Genomic DNA, 19,323 nt, shown 5'->3' with positions numbered 1-19,323 from the left:
TTCCAGGGTTGGGTTGGCAACACCCCTCATCTTAAACCTTGGAGAGTTGCTGCATGTCAGTGTAGACCAGGGTCCTCCAAACTACAGCTGTTTTGGACTACAGTTCCCATCATCCCTGACCACTGGTCCTGCTAGCTAGGGATGATGGGAGTTGTAGTCCAAAAACAGCTGAAGACCCACGTTTGGGAAACCGTGGCATAGACAATGCTGAACTAGATGGAGCATCTGTCAAATTCAGTGTTAAGGCAGCTGCCTATGTTCCTATGCAGGGAACCAGTTACTGTCCCTGATAAGTCCTTGCTGAGATCCTGGGGATTCACACCACTTTGGTTGAGTTTTGCATCATCCTCTGCAACTGATGGCATTTGCAGTCAACTGAGACACTCTGTACTTAACCACTTGTTTTCACATCCTTGGACACAACTTAGCTAGCCATTAGCACTAGTTTTCCTTTTTCCCCCTTTTCCTTTTTTAAAAAAGACACTTTTTAATAATGCATGGCCGTGTGCAAAGCCATTTATCCCCAAAGTAATCCGGATGGCACAGAAGACTGTTTGAAGAAGTAGGCGCAAAAAGACCTCCAGAGGAAGAAGCGGCTGCTCTTTCGCTTCCTAGCTAGGGCTCGAAAACAGCGCAGGGGGCTGCTGTCAATGTTTACACAAGCGCAGAGCAAACACGGCAAGCGGCACAGAAGCGCTCTTGGCTGTGTTCAATATGTTCCGTTTAAATGTTTTATAAGTTGTGCGACTAAAATGTATATTTGGTAACATTTGGCAAACCGAGGGGAGACGGAGGAGAGGAGAGAGCAGCCCTTTTGAAATATTATGGGAAGTATTACACTGTATTCTCTTTCTCTGTAAGCATTGCGTCGTCATAGCTCAGTGGTAGAGTGTCTGCCATGCAAGCAGAAGTTCCTGGGTTCAATCCCCAGCTTCTCCGGGTAGGGCTGGGAGATAGTATTGTGTCGACAGTACAGTGGTACCTTGGGTTAAGAACTTAATTCGTTCTGGAGGTCTGTTCTTAACCTGAAACTGTTCTTAATCTGAAGCACCACTTTAGCTAATGGGGTCTCCTGCTGCCGCTGCACTGCCGGAGCACAATTTCTGTTCTCATCCTGAAGCAAAGTTCTTAACCCAAGGTAATATTTCTGGGTTAGCGGAGTCTGTAACCTGTAGCGTATGTAACCTGAAGCATATGTAACCCGAGGTACCACTGTACTGCGATGGATGGCCCCATGGTCTGAATCTAAGCCAGCATCCTAAGTGCCTCTTCGTACGGAAGAGAAGGCTTTCAACAGCCACTAGCCTTACGGCTATGTTCTACCTCCACTATCAGAGACATAAGCCTCTGATTACCACCTGCAGGGAACTGCAGGTAGGCAGAGTGCTGTTGTGCTCATGTCCACCTTGCAGGGTTCCCACTGACCAGCCGCTGTGAGAAGAGGATGCTGAACTAGATGGGTTCTGATCCAGGAAGCTTGCCTTACATTCTTCCTCCTTCAAAATGCTCTTAACCTATTTAGTTAGCATTTGACTCATCTTATTTGCCGCTTGGTTGTAAATATAACCTCTAAGCAGTTTACAAAAACAAAATTTAAAGTTATCCAAATAATCTTTATTAGCTTTCCGGTTGCATACTCCACATACACATAATGTGTTGCATTTTACATTTATACTTGCTCCTAAGCGCTGACTTCCCTCCTTCCTTCTTCTGTTTTTTTATATCACATATAATTTTATCGCATTATTTTCATCCATTTTGTATATTGTTATTCATTTTCCATATTTGCCCATAGTGTATCCACAAACAAATAAATCCTCCTGTTTGTACAATTCTTGTTGTCTGTCTGTATTCATTTACAACTACAGTTTACCTTAGGTTACATATGCTTCAGGTTAAAGATGCTTCAGGTTACAGACTCTGCTAACCCTGAAATAGTACCTTGGGTTAAGAACTTTGCTTCAGGATGAGAACAGAAATTGTGCGACGGTGGCAGCGGGAGGCCCCATTAGCTAAAGTAGTGCTTCAGGTTAAGAACAGTTTCAGGTTAAGAACAGACCTACAGAACGAATTAAGTTCTTAACCCAAGGTACCACTGTACTGTTAGTTATATTAATCTCCTTATACATTTTGCTTCTTATTATTTTCATTAAAAGTGATGGATAATGAAAATTTAAAGTTATAAAGACACAGTTATAAACAAGAATAAAAGGGAATAATAACTCAAATCTACAATATGCTAAAACTGTAGATGCTGCCATGCTAAAAGGTCGATTTCTTACAAGCAACCAATGAATATTATGCAACGCCTGTAACAGTGCCATTTTCACAGATCAAAGTGGTCAAGAGGGCATATCCTAAGGCAATCCCTCAAGTTATTAAATTCATATTCCAGTTTTCCGCCAAGGAGCTTAAGGTGGCACACATCATCCCCATGTTCCCATTTTCACCATAACAGCCCTGTAAGGCAGGTTAGGCTGGGAAACAGTAACATTAAGAGCATTAATTGAGCCCTACTGTACCGTAACAGAGGTCCATCTCGGATCCACCATTGCATTCCCCACAACAACTCACCAGTTGCTTCTGGGAAGCCCACAACAAGGACATAGAGACAAGTGACCCTCTTTCCTAGGTTTATTCTCCATTAACAGGTATCCTAAGGTACATTGTCTCTAAACCTGGAAGCTCTATTCAATCACCATTGCTAGAAAGAACATAATAATTGCCGCTGCTGGATCAGCCTAAAATCCTCCTCATCCTCCGCCATTTTATCCAGAAACTTTTCCCCTCTGACAATGAAGAACTTGGTACAACAGGAGCAATGTCAAATACCCCACTTGCATCAGACCATTTTAAACAAGTATGGCCTTCCCCACAAAGAATCCTGGGAACTGTAGTTTCTTAAGGATTCTGAGAGATGTGGGGAGACTCCTGTTCCCTCCACAGACCTGTAATTCCCAGTGGTTTAACAATCAAACCCTCTTTCCAAAGGAACTCTGGGAATTGTAGTTTCCAATTTCCTTCTTGCGGCTGTGACAGAGAAGAGGGAGGACTCACAAGCCTAAGGCTTAACCATCTGACACTAAACTATAGTTCAGGTGCTAGAGAGAAGCATGTTAGGAGCTCCTCTGGGAAAAAGAGACCTCAGTTTGAATGCAGAGAAAGAAAAAGAGATGACTGATAAGCCTTAGTGTAAATACGCCCCATGCATGTCACTTAAGAATAGGAGAATCTATCCATTTCAGTTTCTCATTTTTTTCACTCTTACATTCACTTCTCCACATCAATTGTAATTTTTTAAAAAGCCAGTGTGGAAATTCATCAACATTTTAGTGCTAATTTCTCCTAACTGCATTTTATGTTCAGTTTTCCCTCATATGTACATTTTTGCAAAGCAGTTTTCTCCAATATAATGCATGTTTCTAGGTTATTTTCCCTAATAAAAATGATTTTCTGTACACGTTACTTGGCTGCAGAACTGTACTGAAAAATTCAGAGACATGCAAATTTCAAAGAAGGCTGCGTTTCAGTTTGCGTCGTGTCTCAAAGTGCAAATTATTTGAGCTCGCCTTTAAATGTGAACTGAATCGAACACCTCCCACACCCCTAATGCCAGTTCCGTACAGTGACGACTGCTTATTTTCTGGATGAAATAAGAAACTGACACTTTGGAAACTCATAACGATGCATCTCTGTGTAGATCTTGTCACGGAACATGAGCAATTTGTAAGGTGCTGAGGTGACGTTTCAATAAGACAGAGAAGGTGAAGGCAATTTGCCCACATATAGAAAAAGAACCATTTGCTACAAGGAATCATTATATTAATATGTTGTTGTTGTTTTATGTCCTATTGTAAGCAACAGGTGAGCCATATGGAAGATTATTATGGAAAGGAGCAGGGAGAGAGACGAAGTGAAAATCGAGGGTTGCCGTTCTCAGAGACAGCCGAACGCCTGTGAGACAAAGCCTCTGGGCTGAACTGCTACTCATGTCATGGAAAGTTCATGAGCATATCAGACGCCAAGGGGGAGTGGGTGAGCAGCTCTTGTGGGAAAGAGGAAGATCAGTTTGGAGACAGAGAAATAAATTACTTAGTGGTGCTGTCAAGAAATAAAGAGGTAAGAGAGAGAAGAGGTGTTGGGTAAGCCAGAAAGCTGAGAAGCCCAATGGGAAGGTAAGTTAGGAAGGAAGGAAGGAAGGAAGGAAGGAGGTCAAGGAAAAGGAAGACCAGTGGCAAGGTAACTGGAGAAAAAGACTATTTCCACATCATGTTTTTATCCTGCTCCCCCATCTCCAGGGAGCTCTCTCCACACCATTCAGGGTAGGACCTTAAGCCAAGAGACAGATATTTGCACAAGGTGATACAAAAGGGCTGGTTCAGACATGGCCACCTTGGTCCAGGAACCCATGGTTTATCAGACCTAGAATGAGCCATGTACCGGCATGCTTTCTGCAAACCATCTCAGTTCTGCCTCCCTTCAGTGAAGGAGTCCTGGTTACAAGGGAGAGAAGGGGCACCTGCAGCCTTCCAGAGGTGGTTGGACTTCAGTTCTCATCAGCCTCCACTATCATGGCCAATGGTCAGCCCTGAAGGGGCATCTAGCCCACAGGTTCTCCACTCTTGCTTTGAGGCCTCCCTTCAAAGCATAGCCTGCCAGTTGCAGGCATGCTGGGAAACTGGGCTTTGAATTTTTATAAGTTAAAGAGCAGTATTGTAGAAATATAAGTTCTATATAAGAAATATGTAACTGTGCGGTATAAAGTAATGGATAGATAAAGTACAGTGAGATTAACTGGAAGTCAGTTTTAAATTTCTTCTCTATAAATTTTATAATTGTGTTCAGTATCAGGAGTATATATGATGATACTTATATTAATCTTCTTGTATCTTATAGTGTGTGGTTTGTTTGATTTTTCTTTTATTTGTTTGTTTGATTGTATGTTTGTTTACTTGTATGTATGTCTGTTTTCTCATAAATGTATTCATTTTAAATTAATAAAGATATATATATATATTAAAAAGTTAAAGAGCAGTATAGAGACACACCTCAGAAATAAATATATTGGTTGCAGATCTCTGGTTTGTCATCATTATTTCCCAGCACTAAAAAAGAAGTGTGGATTTTTTAAAAAATAAAAAATCTGAGAGGTGCCAAACCAGAGGTAATAGCACTCAGCATATTTTGAAGAGTTGGGGGGGCAAGGAAGGGGGGAGGCATTAAACAGAAAAAAGAAGTTCTTGTGAAACAGAACTGTCAGGGAACTGACATTGGAGCCTGAGGTGGAGGCAAGGCTCCCAAGCGATGCTGGAGAAGGGCCCAGCAGGGAGAGAGGGAGCTCATCGGCTGGGGAAGGAAATCAGCGTAACACCAGGGATAAAAGGGGGCAGATGGGGGAATCGGCGAGGGGGCTCCAGGACTCCTCGCTGGAAACCAGCGGGGAGAGCACGGGTCCTCCGCTACCCACACCCACCCTGCGCAGAAGACTTCCGCGCAGGGAAAGTAGGCGTAGACTTGGCGTCAAAGAACTTCTTTGCTGGAAGAAGTTCAAGAAACGCCCACTGACGGATTCTGCTAGCGACTGAAACAGCCATGAAGTGAAGGGCTGTCCAGCCAGAAAAAGGTTTAACCAGGCAACATAGCCAGGAGTGGCGGCAACTTACGCATGAGCAACCCCACATAACCATTACAAGAACCAACATTGCTCCAGTACAAATTCAAAGCTTCTTCTCACCTACTGCCTTTGTTGCTAGTCTTTGATTGTTATACTTTCTAAATCTATTACGATAAGCATGAGAGGGAGAGAGAAGCTTAGCATTTCATTTTTCAATGGAAGCCAGGCTTTTGATTTCGTTAACAAGATTACTTCACCTGGATGTGGTGTTGGAAGACGGGTAGAGCCCACAGGCAACCTGCTGCCCATCACAGTGCAAGAAGACATTCAGAAGGAAGAGCTTCCTTTCTTAGGCAACAACTATAGATCATTTTGCACGCAGGAGGTCCCAGGTTCCATCGCCAGCATCTCCAGGGAGGGCTGGGAGAAACCCCTGCCTGCAATCCTGGAGAGATGCTGATAGCCAGTGTAGACAATATGGAGCAAGCTATGGCCCAATGGGTCTGATTCAGTATAAGGCAGCATCCTGCATTTCATTAGACTTCAGCAGGGGTGGGAAGTCTGTGGCCCTCCAGATCTTGTGTTTATTTAAACTATATATAAATTACACTTCCATACAAAATGTCACGAGCCAAAACACATTGTTACAACAAAAGCAATAATAATAATAATAATAATAATAATAATAATAATAATAATAATAATAATAATTTTTTATTTATATCCTGCCCTCCCCAGCAGAAGCCAGGCTCAGGGCGGTTAACAAGAATAAAATAATACAACATTCTAAAATCATTTCATTATAAAATTAATTCAAATCAAATTGATGGCAACCATTGGGCCATCAAGCACATCAGGGAGAGCTGGTTGGCAGAGAATCCCAGCTTTGAAAGGCCTATTTGAATAAATACAGTTTTTAGAAGCAGGGGTGTGTCTCCTGCCCAACCTCTGCTTGCAGGGAGTTCTTGCTGGACTCTTGCAGTTCCTGACAGCCCCCTGCCAAAAAAGGGCAACTATTTGGAATTATGGGAGTTGTAGCAGTCCAGCAGATTCTGGAGGAATGTGCCAGCAGGAACAGTTTCCATCTCTTTTAAACCTAACCTACCTGGCATGCCATGTATGAGATCTCCGCAGAGTACGAAGAATTTCGGTTTGGGGTTCAGCTGGTTAATCGCTTGCACTGCTTGCTGTGTTAGTTTGAGCTCCTCTTCCCATTCGTCACCTCCATGGTCGCAGTTGCCAATTGAATACGCTTTCATCAATCCAAACTGAGGATCCGCTCCTTGAATGAAGTAGAAAGGGGCTCTCCATTCCTGTTCCGCATCTAAATACATAAAAAACAGAAACACATAAAGATAAAAACAAATGCCTCCGCAGTCAGTTAATTCCAAACCTTTTCTGCATTGATAACAGCAAGAGTTATAGATTTTAAAGACACCCTTAGGCAATGTCACGTTACCCAGCTCCCCTCACTAGAGATGGAGTCCGTCACAGCTTAGTGTGACATCGCAAGACAAGAAAAGGTACTATATCACCCCACTTTTGATTTGAATGACTTGGCTACACTGGCAAATCTGTTCTCCAAAGTCACTTAGTATTGATATTGTTCAACTACATCATCAAACAGACAAAAACACAGTATTACTAGAGGTAGGTGGGGTCTGGACATGGTGCCTTCCTCACCCGAAGACACACTTTTTAGAGATGTTTTCCTAAGGAAAACAAGACACACACACCCTGAAAAACCCCATAGGATTGGGGTCACTGCTCCACTAACAGAGGTTCTAATACTTAATCAAGGCCAAGTCCCCCAGGTCAACAGACAATTGGAACGATCCTTAATAAAGAGCCACTTTGCAATGCAAATCTTCTGACAGCGAGATTAATCACCTTGTCAGCTAATGGGGCTGCCCCAATTGTGCACATAGAAGTGCACGATTTCTGTTCTCATCCCGAAGCAAAGTTCTTAACCCGAGGTACTATTTCTGGGTTAATGGAATCTGTAACCTGAAGTGTATGTAACCTGAAGCGTCTGTAACCCGAGGTACCACTGTAGTATGACACAGTTCACACGTTCTCTTCTCCCTCCCGCTCCCAGTTTCCTGATTGTTTTCTCTGTGTACTGCTATTTGGGTTGTTTTCTCTGTGTGCTGCTATTTAGAGCAAACTGCACCTTTGAGGCAAACAGTTTCTCAGGGAGTGACTTAGAGCAAGAAGACAGTGTGTGTGTGTGTTTGTGTTTGTTTGTGTGTGTGTGTGTGTGTGTGAGAGAGAGAGAGAGAGAGAGAGAGAGAGCACCCTTCTCCTTCCGGACATGTCAAAGTCCAAATCCTGTTTCTGTCTGTCCTGCACCTCGCCAACCCTCCTGACCCCTGCTGCTACTTCACTGTACCAGTGATAATTATCATTAACATGTAGTCTGACCTCAGGAGAAGGGTCAGTAACTCATGGAAAATACTGACAAATATATTACCAAACCAGGCACTCTTTTTTTTTTACTGTGGCAGTCTGAGCACAGAAAAGAGACCACTGAAATTAACTTAACTGTCAAGGTGATTTATTGTTCCGATTCCGTAAACTGTGTTGACTGCTTTTGTTCCATATGCTGAACACGATTGCTTCACACTGTGATAATCCACTGGTGATGAGCTGTGTTGTTCAGAGAAATGTAGGTGTAGGAACAGAGAGGATTGCATATCCAAGTTACATCAGTTGAGCGGTATCAACGTTTTGCTATTTCCTGAGTTAGTGACAAACTAGACACAACAGTGGCAGCCGCACTTGAAATATACACATGTACCACCACGGACTTTTTGGCAGAAAGGTGATTTACAGAGGCAGCAATGAAGGAAAAACTAAACCAGAGATTTAGGCGGCAATCCTACGTCCATTTACTGGGGAATAACCTCCAATGAATTCTGTGAGACTTACATTTGGGTAGACAAGTGCAAGATCATTTAATTATGTATCTGCCCCATATAATGCAGGGCAGGGATAGGGGTGTGCCTTGATTTTAATTTCAAAAGGGTACACCAATGAGCAAAGGTGAAGCTAAATCTCTTCCCATGGTCAGTCACCCAAACTCCCTATTTCCTCAGGGTACAGCATCAGAAGTGAGTTGAGCTAAGCGCAAACTTCTAGAAGCCACAGATCACAGAGAGGGAACAGTATAATGTTTTATCATTATCTTATTTGTTTCAAGAATGTCAGGGAACTGCCATCGGAGCCAAGAGTGGAGGTGAGGCTCCCTAGCAATGCAGGAGAAGGGCCCAGCTGGGACAGAGGGAACACTTCATCGGAGGAAGGAGATCAGTGTGACACCAGGAAGAAAAGAGAGCTGGAAGGGACGTCGGAGAGATGGCTCCAAGACTCTTCCACAGAGACCAGCGGGGAGAGCCCAGGACCTCCGCTGGCCACACCCACTCCGCGCAGAAAACTTCCGCGCAGGGAGGCTAGGCGGAGACTTGGTGTCAAACAGCTTTTATGTTGGAAGAAGTTCAGGAAACACCCACTGACGGATTCTGCCAGTGACTGACACAGCCACGGAGAAAGGGCTGTTCAGCCAGGGAAAAGTTTAGCCAGGGAACGTTGCCAAAAGCAGCGGCCACTTACGCACAAGCAACCCCAATTCCCTTTACAAAGAAGTATCAGCCAAATTTGCTTCCTCATTCCCCCGCCCCAAATCCTTTTTTGTGGGTACTTCCAGACATCATGTTTATTGAGCATTCATCCTGATTTGTTTTCTGGGAGTTCAGATGACATTGTCTATTTAATGAGCAGGGCAGTTACTGTATATTATTATTTATTATATTAAATTTTTTGCCTAGCACAAAAAAATTGTCTCAAAGCTGGTTGTCATTTTTCTGAGACAATACCACTTAAAAAACAACAACCATTAACCAAAAATGCTTACGCTAAAATAACTTTAAAAAGACACAACTTAACCCACCCAACTAAAAGATCAACAACGATTAAGACCAAAATCTCTGGGTAAATAATATCATCGCCACCTGGTATCTAAGGGTTGCTAGTGATGACACTAAAATCAATTTGAATCCCATACAGACACCAACTGGAATAAAGATTTGCATTGAGAGGGCTTGTTGAAAGAGGACTTTATTTAGCAAGTGCTGGAGACAATAGAAAATGTGCCTTTCTGATGTATTAATAAGTAATACTTTGGTAAATAATGTATAATGGGAGGGGGGTTCTACTGGGCAGGTGTCACTGCACTAAAAGCCCAATGCCAACATCAGGTAGAATGGACCTCCTCATAGGAAGGTATGTGTAGTACAATCCTAATACAGTGGTACCTCGGGTTAAGTACTTAATTCGTTCCCGAGGTCCGTACTTAACCTGAAACTGTTCTTAACCTCAAACACCACTTTAGCTAGTGGGGCCTCCTGCTGCTGCCGCGCTGCCGGAGCACGATTTCTATTCTCATCCTGAAGCAAAGTTCTTAACCTGAAGCACTATTTCTGGGTTAGCGGAGTCTGTAACCTGAAGCGTATGTAACCTGAAGTGTATGTAACCCAAGGTACCACTGTACATTTGTGATGTTTTTATTGTGTGACAAGTTTTTAATGCTAAGTTTTCCTTTTTTGCATTAATATCTTTACTGTGTTCATTATGCATAAAATTTCATAACTGTATCAATGTACAACACACACATCTTCTCCCCACCCTCCAGTGATCGAGAGAAACAGGCAACAGAAAAGCACAACAGATATTCAAGATTAACCTTAACTTTTCTGTACGTTCAAGTTGACATTCCTCTGTTGGGGCAACCCGATAGCCTGCCCAAGCACTTTATGAAACAGTTTTAAGAACGAGCCAGCAAATTTCATTCAGGTTCCCGCAGACCTCACTTTAAAAAACCCCAATGAATGCATGCTTTAGCATTAGCATCCAAGTTTCAGTGACATTTACATTGTGTCTGGACATCCCTTGTGATAACATTTCACTGTAGACTTTTGTGTAACTAGGTGACTCCATCTGTCATCAGGTCTTCTGCAGAATGGAAGGTTCCAAACAGACAAAACCATCTGCAGGCAGCTCTTTGCCAGAATGGGAATGCAGCAGTAACTCATACACCATTCTGGATCAGATTTGGCTTTTGTTTTCCAGAGATTAAATACATTTCCCATGGAAACAGAACAAAGACATTCACGAAGGGTTAATCAAGGCCATAGTTAGTTGAACCCCTGATAAAATAACAATACAAGAAATGGCAGGCAAAAGTAGTCGCAATCCCAGAATAGCTACTTCTGCCTTAAAAAGTTTGGGCTGCATGTAACTTTCTCCTTCCCTGAACCCCACTGGCAATTTCTTGGTGCTTTTTCACATACAAAAGGAAAACAAGTAAGGTGGGGGAACCATGCAAATTATACGTGGTATAGACAAGGGGAACAGAGACACTCCCCCCCCCTCGTAATATTAGACTCCAGATTTATCCAATGAAGCTGAACAGCAGGAGGTAAAAGGTAAAGGTAAAGGTACCCCTGCCCGTACGGGCCAGTCTTGCCAGACTCTGGGGTTGTGCGCCCATCTCACTTAAGAGGCCAGGGGCCAGCGCTGTCCGGAGACACTTCCGGGTCACGTGGCCAGCGTGACATCGCTGCTCTGGCGAGCCAGAGCCGCACACGGAAACGCCGTTTACCTTCCCGCTGGTAAGCGGTCCCTATTTATCTACTTGCACCCGGAGGTGCTTTCGAACTGCTAGGTTGGCAGGCACTGGGACCGAGCAGCGGGAGCGCACCCCGCCGCAGGGATTCGAACCGCCGACCTTTCGATCGGCAAGTCCTAGGTGCTGAGGCTTTAACCCACAGCACCACCTGCGTCCCTTGGAACAGCAGGAGAATAAACAGAATAAAGCTGAACTATGGAATTTGCTTTCACAATATGTGATATAAAAATTAGACAAGTTCCTTGAACATAAAGCTATCAACCCCAATGCCTATATTCTTCTCCACTGTTGGAGCAGTAGACTTCTAAATACAGTGGTACCTCAGGTTACATATGCTTCAGTTTACATATGCTACAGACTCTGCTAACCCACAAATAGTACTTCAGGTTAAGAACTTTGCTTCAGGATGAGAACAGAAATTGTGCTCCGGCGGCACAGCAGCAGCAGGAGGCCCCATTAGCTAAAGTGGTGCTTCAGATTAAGAACAGTTTCAGGTTAAGTACGGACATCCGGACCGAATTAAGTACTTAACCCGAGGTACCACTGTAAAGGTAAAGGTACCCCTGCCCGTACGGGCCAGTCGTGACCGACTCTAGGGTTGCGCGCTCATCTCGCTCAAGAGGCCGGGAGCCGTTGCCGTCTGAAGACACTTCTGGGTCACGTGGCCAGCGTGACAAAGCTGCAAGTGGCGAGCCATCACCAGTGCTGCACATGGAAACACCGTTTACCTTCCCGCTATAAAGCGGTACCTATTTATCTACTTGCACTTAGGGGTGCTTTTGAACTGCTAGGTGGGCAGGAGCTGGGACTGAATGACGGGAGCTCACCCCGCCGCGGGGATTCGAACAGCCAACCTTACGATCAGCAAGTCCTAGGCACTGAGGTTTTACCCACAGCACCACCCGCATCCCTGTTGAGGTACCACTGTACCAGCTTCTAAAAACCAAAGGCAAGGATAGGGTTGTTGAACTCAGGTCCTGCACGGAGGCTTCCCATAGGCATCTGGTTGGCCACAGAAAGAGCAGGGCCACAGAAATAGCAGGGCCCTAGTGGGCCACTGTAGATTCCGCAGGTTCTTCTTATGTTCTAAATTCATCAGTAGCTAGAAAATAATGATCTTCAGCTGCAGTTGCCTCCAAGGATGAGGTGCCAGGCTTTCGGGTCTCTATGACAGGAAACTGGAGTTCCCAGGATTATTTGGGGGTGTCATGTGATTTGCACTGATTATAATGTATGGTGTGGCTCTGCACTGGTTGATCTGAAAGGGGAGGGAATGGTTCTGGTGCCCCAACATTTTTGTTTTGTTTCCAAAATCAGCCAATTGTTTGTGCGCCCTTGCAAAAGAGGCACATTGAGACTCTTTTTGGCCTTAGAACTCCCTTCCTTCAGAGATCAGGGCAAAAGTCTCTTTCAGAAGTGACATAAGCCATTTTTTTAAAGAGAAACAGTAAACATTGAATTGCATTGAAGAGTTTCCAAGCAATTTTTGAGTATATTTTATATAGAACTGTTCTTACTGTCATCATTTCTAATGCCATTTTTCACCTTAAGCCTTCAGGAGTGGTTTAAAAACCCAACAAAAATAAGTAAATGGTGCTGCAGAGATGGTTAAAATACGCACCTTTTAAAGTCTTTCTTTTACAAAACTATTGAGGGAACAATTTGGCCAGCCCTGCCACCTGACAACTTTTATGAAGCAACTACACTATCCACTCTTTAGTGTACACTAGGAACACTTCAAAAATCCATTCCCTTTGCAGGCAAGTCCAGCTAGAAGTGATTTCCCAAGGAAAGTCCAGTATTAGCTACAACACATAATACACTTGTCACCTGTGTACCTTCTGAGGAAGAGAGAGGTGTGGTTTGGTATGGTGGTTAGAGAAGCCTTTTTAAACCTGGGATCCCCAGATGTTCTCAAACTACAACCCCCATAATCCCTGACGACTGGCAAGAAATGATGGGAGTTGTAGTCCAACAAGATCTAGGGACCCAAGGTTGAACAATGACCTGGGAGACCAGGGATCAAATCCAAGCTCATTGGGTGACCTTGGGCCAATCACTGCCTCTCAGCCTTCCCTATCTTAAAATTGATGTGGGAAAACCCCACCTAAGGTCCATTGCACAATTGAGTCCTTTACTCACTAGCAATGACATGTGACACCCAGAAATTCTCTAAAAGCAAAGTTTTATTTCTTGCTCAAGCAGGAAAGTGAAGTGATCAGAGGCTAAACCCTGATCTCTGTTTACTCAGTTTTTATAGTGATACAGTGGTGCCCCGCAAGACGAACGCCTCGCAAGACGAAAAACCCACTAGACGAAAGGGTTTTTCCGTTTTGGAGGCGCTTCGCAAAACGAATTTCCCTATGGGGTTGCTTCACAAGACGAAAAAATCTTGCGTCCCCCGGCGGGTTTTTTTTTGCTTTTTTCGCCCTTTTCCTAAGCTGCTAAGCCGCTTATCAGCTGTTCCGCTGATAAGCCGCTTAACAGCTGATCGCTGGAAGCCGCTTGACAGCTCTAGCACTAATCCGCTAAGCTGTCAATGGGCTTGCTTCGCAAGACGAAAAAACCGCTAGACGAAGAGAATCGCGGAACGGATTAATTTCATCTAGCGAGGCACCACTGTATAGGTCAGTCATGCAAGACACCAACCTACCTCCAGCTTGACTACAAAGACAGATGTATTCACACCTCAGCTAACTAAGCATTTTTGTTTACTCTGTTTAAAGGTCATGGCCTAGCATGCTTCCAAAACTTCCCTTTACACACCCTCTTGTAGTTTGTTCTTCCTCTCTTAAGCTTGCATTTCAGCATCATTTCAATGGGAATACAGGATTACAGACACTCCAAGTGTCCCTATTTTCCTGGGACAATCTCAGATTTACAGAAGTTGTCCTGGTTTCTGATTTGATCCTGGAATGTCCCACTTTTCCTTAGGACGTCCCTACTTTCATCGAAGACATCTTGGAGGGTATGGAGTTATGTGACCCCCAAGCCAAGGAGATAAGTAACTACACAACCTTTGGAAGACATCTGAAGGCAGCCATGTATAGGGAAGTACAGTGGTACCTCAGGTTACATACGCTTCAGGTTAAACTCCACTATGAGAAGAGAAATCGTGCTCTGGCGGCGCAGCAGCAGCAGGAGGCCCCATTGGTTAAAGTGGTGCTTCAGGTTAAGAAGAATTTCATGTTAAGAACGGACCTCCAGAACGAATTAAGTACATAACCAGAGGTACCACTGTATTTTAATGCTTAATGTTTATGTTTTTATATATGTTGGAAGGCGCACAATATTATTATTATTATTGAATAGGACATCCCTATTTTCATCAGAGGAATGCTGAAGGGTATGGGATTATGGTGTCAGCCTGCAACAAGATGGCAATAGTCTGGTCTTGCATTGGTTACAACACAGGGTTGTTGTGGAGATTAAATGAGGATGGGTAGAACCACGTACACCACTTGGAGCTCATTGGAGAAAAGGTGGGATACAAATTAAATAAATAAATAAATAAATAAATAAATAAAGTGGACAGTCTTATTAAACCCATAGGAAAGGAAATAACATGTTTCCTTACACCCGCCCAGATAGCTCTCAACTAGCAGCAGCTCCCCAGGTCCCATCCATCACTTGCTGCCTCAAATCTTCTTAACTGTTGATGAGACTGGGATATTCTGCATGCCAAGCATAAGCTCTCTCACTGAGCTGTTGTCCTCCTCCCTACCTGACTCACATATTTTGACTATGAAAGCTCCTGCCCTGACAAGACGGCCATACAATTCCAAAGCCTTCACTTCAAAATCCATGTGACCTGAGAAACATCCTCAGCACCTTGATTTATCTCCTACCTTTCCTCCAAGCTCAAAAAAACGAACACTGGGCGAGTTTGCCTTAGTACCACGTTTTATTCTTGCAACACCCCAGCGAACTACATTTAAAGTAAGACTTGTGTGTAGTAACACAGAGAGAAACTAGCTCAAGATCACCCAGCGAGGCCTGAGGGGGGTCGGGATTCCCGTTAGATTCACACTCTAGCCCAGGCATAGGCAAACTCGGCCCTCCAGATGTTTTGGGACTACAACTCTCATCATCCCGGTTAGCTGGTCCTGTTAGCTAGGGGTGATGGGAGTTGTAGTCCCAAAACATCTGGAGGGCTGAGTTTGCCTATGCCTGCTCTAGCCCACTTGTGGCCTTCCACATGTTTTAGGACACCCCCGCCATTTCCCCAAAAAGATAATTAAATCAGCAATTCAACATTTGGAGGGCACTAGGCTCCCCACCCTGGTGGGTCTAGCCACTACACAACGCTGCCTCACTTCTTTAGCCTCTCCCTTCTCCCTTAACTGCCCCCGCCCCGCCTAAGGAGAAGGAGAGCCCTCGTAGGAAAGCTAGACAAAAATAATAAGCATCGCGTCGAGCCCTTCCTTTGCTAGCCCCCGTTTTCTTCCACCGCTTCGGCGCGCCGCCTATTCCAGTCCCCCATAGCCCAGCCGTGCGTCGCTGATAAGTATCCGGGCGCAACCGACTCGCCCGGCGGAAGAGTTCCGCTCTCACTTTCTGTACCGAAAAAACCCAGACTCGGGAGACAGGGAGAGCCTAAATTTAAGTAAATATACCTTCGCGGAAAGCGCTCAGAGTACGGTTCCGGGCTTTTAGGAGTTCATCCTGCTCTTGGCCGGCCATGGCGTGCCTGCTCAACCACCCTAGAGCAAAACCAGACCACCAAACAGGACTGCCCAGTACTCCTCCCACTGCTGGGAACGGGAAGGAGGAGCAAACTCGGGAGCAGGAGAGGCGTGGTCTATGGAGAAGGGGCGTGGTATTAGGGGCGTGGGCGTGGCCCGAAGTGAGTGATGGAGCCGTGGTCGCCGCCCCCCGCAGGGCGGAGAGCGTTCCGACGTGCAAAGGTTGCGAGAAAAGCTTAATCATACGTCACAAAAGCAGCTCCTCAGGCTTACACCATGCCTAGGATCTGGAAGTGCCAGATCCCAGCTGTGAATGGGCTGTGTCTGTGGTCGCTCAATCGGCATGGAAAGGGCACTCTGCCCATGCTCAGAGAGCAATGGCTTGCACCACCGTTGACCTTCGATCACAGCAGAAAACAGGTTTCGCAGTTTGCATCAGGGAAAGAGATTCCCGCTATCTGCAGAAGACAGTACTATAAAAGATCTTTTCAAAGTTGTGGCTGCCTTGACGAAGCGGGGTGAAAGGGGAGGGCTTTATTCGCGAAGGTCCTGATCCTGTGTGTGTGTGTGTGTGTGTGTGTGCATTTGTTGTTGTTTAGTCGTGTCCGACTCTTCGTGACCCCATGGACCAGAGCACGCCAGGCACTTCTGTTTTCCACTGCCTGTGTGTGCATTTACTCAGAAGTAAATCCCACCGCCCTCAGCTTGGGGGCTTGCTTCCAAGTAAAGTGGGTGCAGCATTGTTCAAGGTGCAAGGTACAAAAAAGATTGCCAAGGTGGTGGCTTACATAATACTGTTACAGTGGTACCTCAGGTTACAGATGTTTCAGGTTACAGACTCCGCTAACCCTGCTTCAGGATGAGAACAGAAATCGCACTGCGGCGGCGCGGCAGCAGCAGGAGGCCCCATTAGCTAAAGTGGTGCTTCAGGTTAAGAACAGTTTCAGGTTAAGAACGGACCTCCGGAACGAATTAAGTACGTAACCAGAGGTACCACTGTATAAGAGAAAACTGCTCCTATATCCTTTGGGGGTATCTAAGAAGATAGATCTTAGATAGATCTAAGAAGACAGTTCTTATGTAGGTTCTCCATCGGTAGGAGAAAATAACCAGAGAATACAGTGGATGCTCAAGTTGTGAACGTGATCTGTGCAGGAAGCATATTAGCAACCCACAGTCTGTGCATGTGTGGGTGCTTTAGCCTTCTGCGCATGCGCAAGTGTCGAAACCCGGAATTAACCCGTCCCAGTACTTCTGGGTTTGACACAGTGCGCAACCCAAAATCGCACAACCCAAAGCGTCTGTAACCCGAGGTATGACTGTACAGTGGTACCTTGGGTTAAGTACTTAATTCGTTCTGGAGGTCCGTTCTTAACCTGAAACTGTTCTTAACCTGAAGCACCACTTTAGCTAATGGGGCCTCCTGCTGCCGCTGCGCCGCTGGAGCCCGATTTCTGTTCTTATCCTGAAGCAAAGTTCTCAACCCGAGGTACTATTTCTGGGTTAGCGGAGTGTGTAACCTGAAGCATATGTAACCTGAAGCGTATGTAACCCGAGGTACCATTGTATTGAGAAGCAAAGCCATAGGCGCCAACTCCATGGGGCCTGAGGGGGCCCGAGCCCCCTCAAAAATTCGTTTGGGGGGGCTCAGCCCCCCCAATAATTTAAGAAAATTATTACCGTAAACTTCGCTCTATAACACACAGATTTTTTCTCCTAAAAAGTAAGGGGAAATGTCTGTGCGCAGGGGCAAAAATAGGCAAAAATCAGGCAAAAATAAGATCGGGCTGGCGGAGGGAAGGCAGAAGTTGCTGCTTTCCTGCATTCTGCCTCAGGGTCTTACTGCCCACCCGCTTCTGTTGCTGCGTTTGCTCAAACTCAACAAAGAGCAGGGAATCCCCTGCCCTCCTGGCAAGCAGAGGGTTAAGGAAAGGATCGAGTCCTTCCTTCTAATTCTTTCCTAGTCACACTGCGTGCAGGCTCCAGCCCACCACCTCCTCCTCTCCGTGCTCTAGGGATGCAGGTGGGAGAGAGAGAGAGAGAGAGGGCTGGCTTGGGGGGGGGACTTTTGCCTTCCTTTCCTCCGCCTCACCCCGTTAAACTCCTCCCCTGCATTCTTAGCCAGCTGCTTCTCCGCACATCCCTCTTGTGCTTCTTGTCCCTTCTGTGTTTTTCCTTCCCTCCCCATTTAAAACGTGGTGACAAAGCACGGATCCACATGGATCCTCAGGATTTTTGCATTGGGTCACCCCAAATTCACCATCAGATCACATTACATGTCCATGGCTACAGTCTGTACCAAAAAAAGCACGCACCCACTGTTGCCTGGGGCTGCAATGGTGCAAAAACGTGGTTACAAAGCATGGATCCACAGGATGTTTGCACTGGGTCACCCCAAATTCACCATCGGATAACATAGCATGTCCATGGCTACAGCCTGCACCAAAAAAATCACGCACCCACTGTGGCCTGGGGCCACAATGGTGCAAAAACGTGGTTACAAAGCATGGATCCACATGGATCCTCAGGATTTTTGCATTGGGTCACCCCAAATTCACCATCAGATCACATAGCATGTCCATGGCTACATCTTGCACCAAAAAAATCACGCACCCACTGTTGCCTAGGGTCACAGTGGTGCAAAAACGTGGTTACAAAGCACGGATCCACATGGATCCTCAGGATCTTTGCATTGGGTCACCCCAAATTCACCATCAGATCACATAGCATGTCCATGGCTACATCTTGCACCAAAAAAATCACGCACCCACTGTTGCTGGGGGTCACAGTGGTGCAAAAACGTGGTTACAAAGCATGGATCCACATGGATCCTCAGGATTTTTGCATTGGGCTACTCCAAACTCACTGTCAGATATTTAAAATCTTTATAAAATAGAGAATTAAATACATACAGAATGTTAAATTTTCAGTTTCGAAATATTAGTACTAGTTTAGTACTGTATTTCTATATTACTATAGTAGTGTATTAGTTATTTTCAAATACTTAAATATTTTTAGGGTGTAAGACCCAATTAAAGCCCGTTATTTACATACAGTATTACAGTATTTACATACAGTATTAGGCATACTGTATTAACTTTATTAACTGTATTAAAGCATTAACTTTGAGATATTATTTAATGAACCCTCAGCCTTATTCAAAGTAAGCTTAAATTAGCTATTTCACTTATTAATCAAAGTGCTATTACTGTGCGACAGCAATATTTTATGTTTTATTCTTTTAATGATAGTTTAGGATTTATTTAAATATCATTTCAGTCTTTTCAGAGCTATATATTCACTGCTCTGTAATAGTCTATAAGCATAATTGTTACTGT

The 19,323-nt window shown here is 44.8% G+C and overlaps 1 protein-coding gene across 1 annotated transcript in view; it reads right to left on the bottom strand.

Moving 5' to 3' along the window:
* CPPED1 (calcineurin like phosphoesterase domain containing 1) overlaps window positions 1-16,099 on the bottom strand; it is a 74,604-nt gene extending 58,505 nt beyond the window's left edge. The window contains exons 1-2 of the mRNA XM_083711791.1: window positions 15,917-16,099; window positions 6,720-6,938 (exon numbers count right to left, since the gene is read on the bottom strand). Coding sequence (XP_083567917.1) covers window positions 6,720-6,938; window positions 15,917-15,983 — 286 coding nt within the window. The 5' untranslated portion in view covers window positions 15,984-16,099. The remainder of the gene's footprint in view (window positions 1-6,719; window positions 6,939-15,916) is intronic.
* Window positions 16,100-19,323: the final 3,224 nt, after the last annotated feature.

This window comes from Podarcis gaigeae (genome assembly GCF_964106915.1).
Source record: "Podarcis gaigeae genome assembly, chromosome: 14".
Taxonomy (NCBI): Eukaryota; Metazoa; Chordata; class Lepidosauria; order Squamata; family Lacertidae; genus Podarcis; species Podarcis gaigeae.
This window is presented reverse-complemented; position numbering and strand designations above follow the sequence as displayed.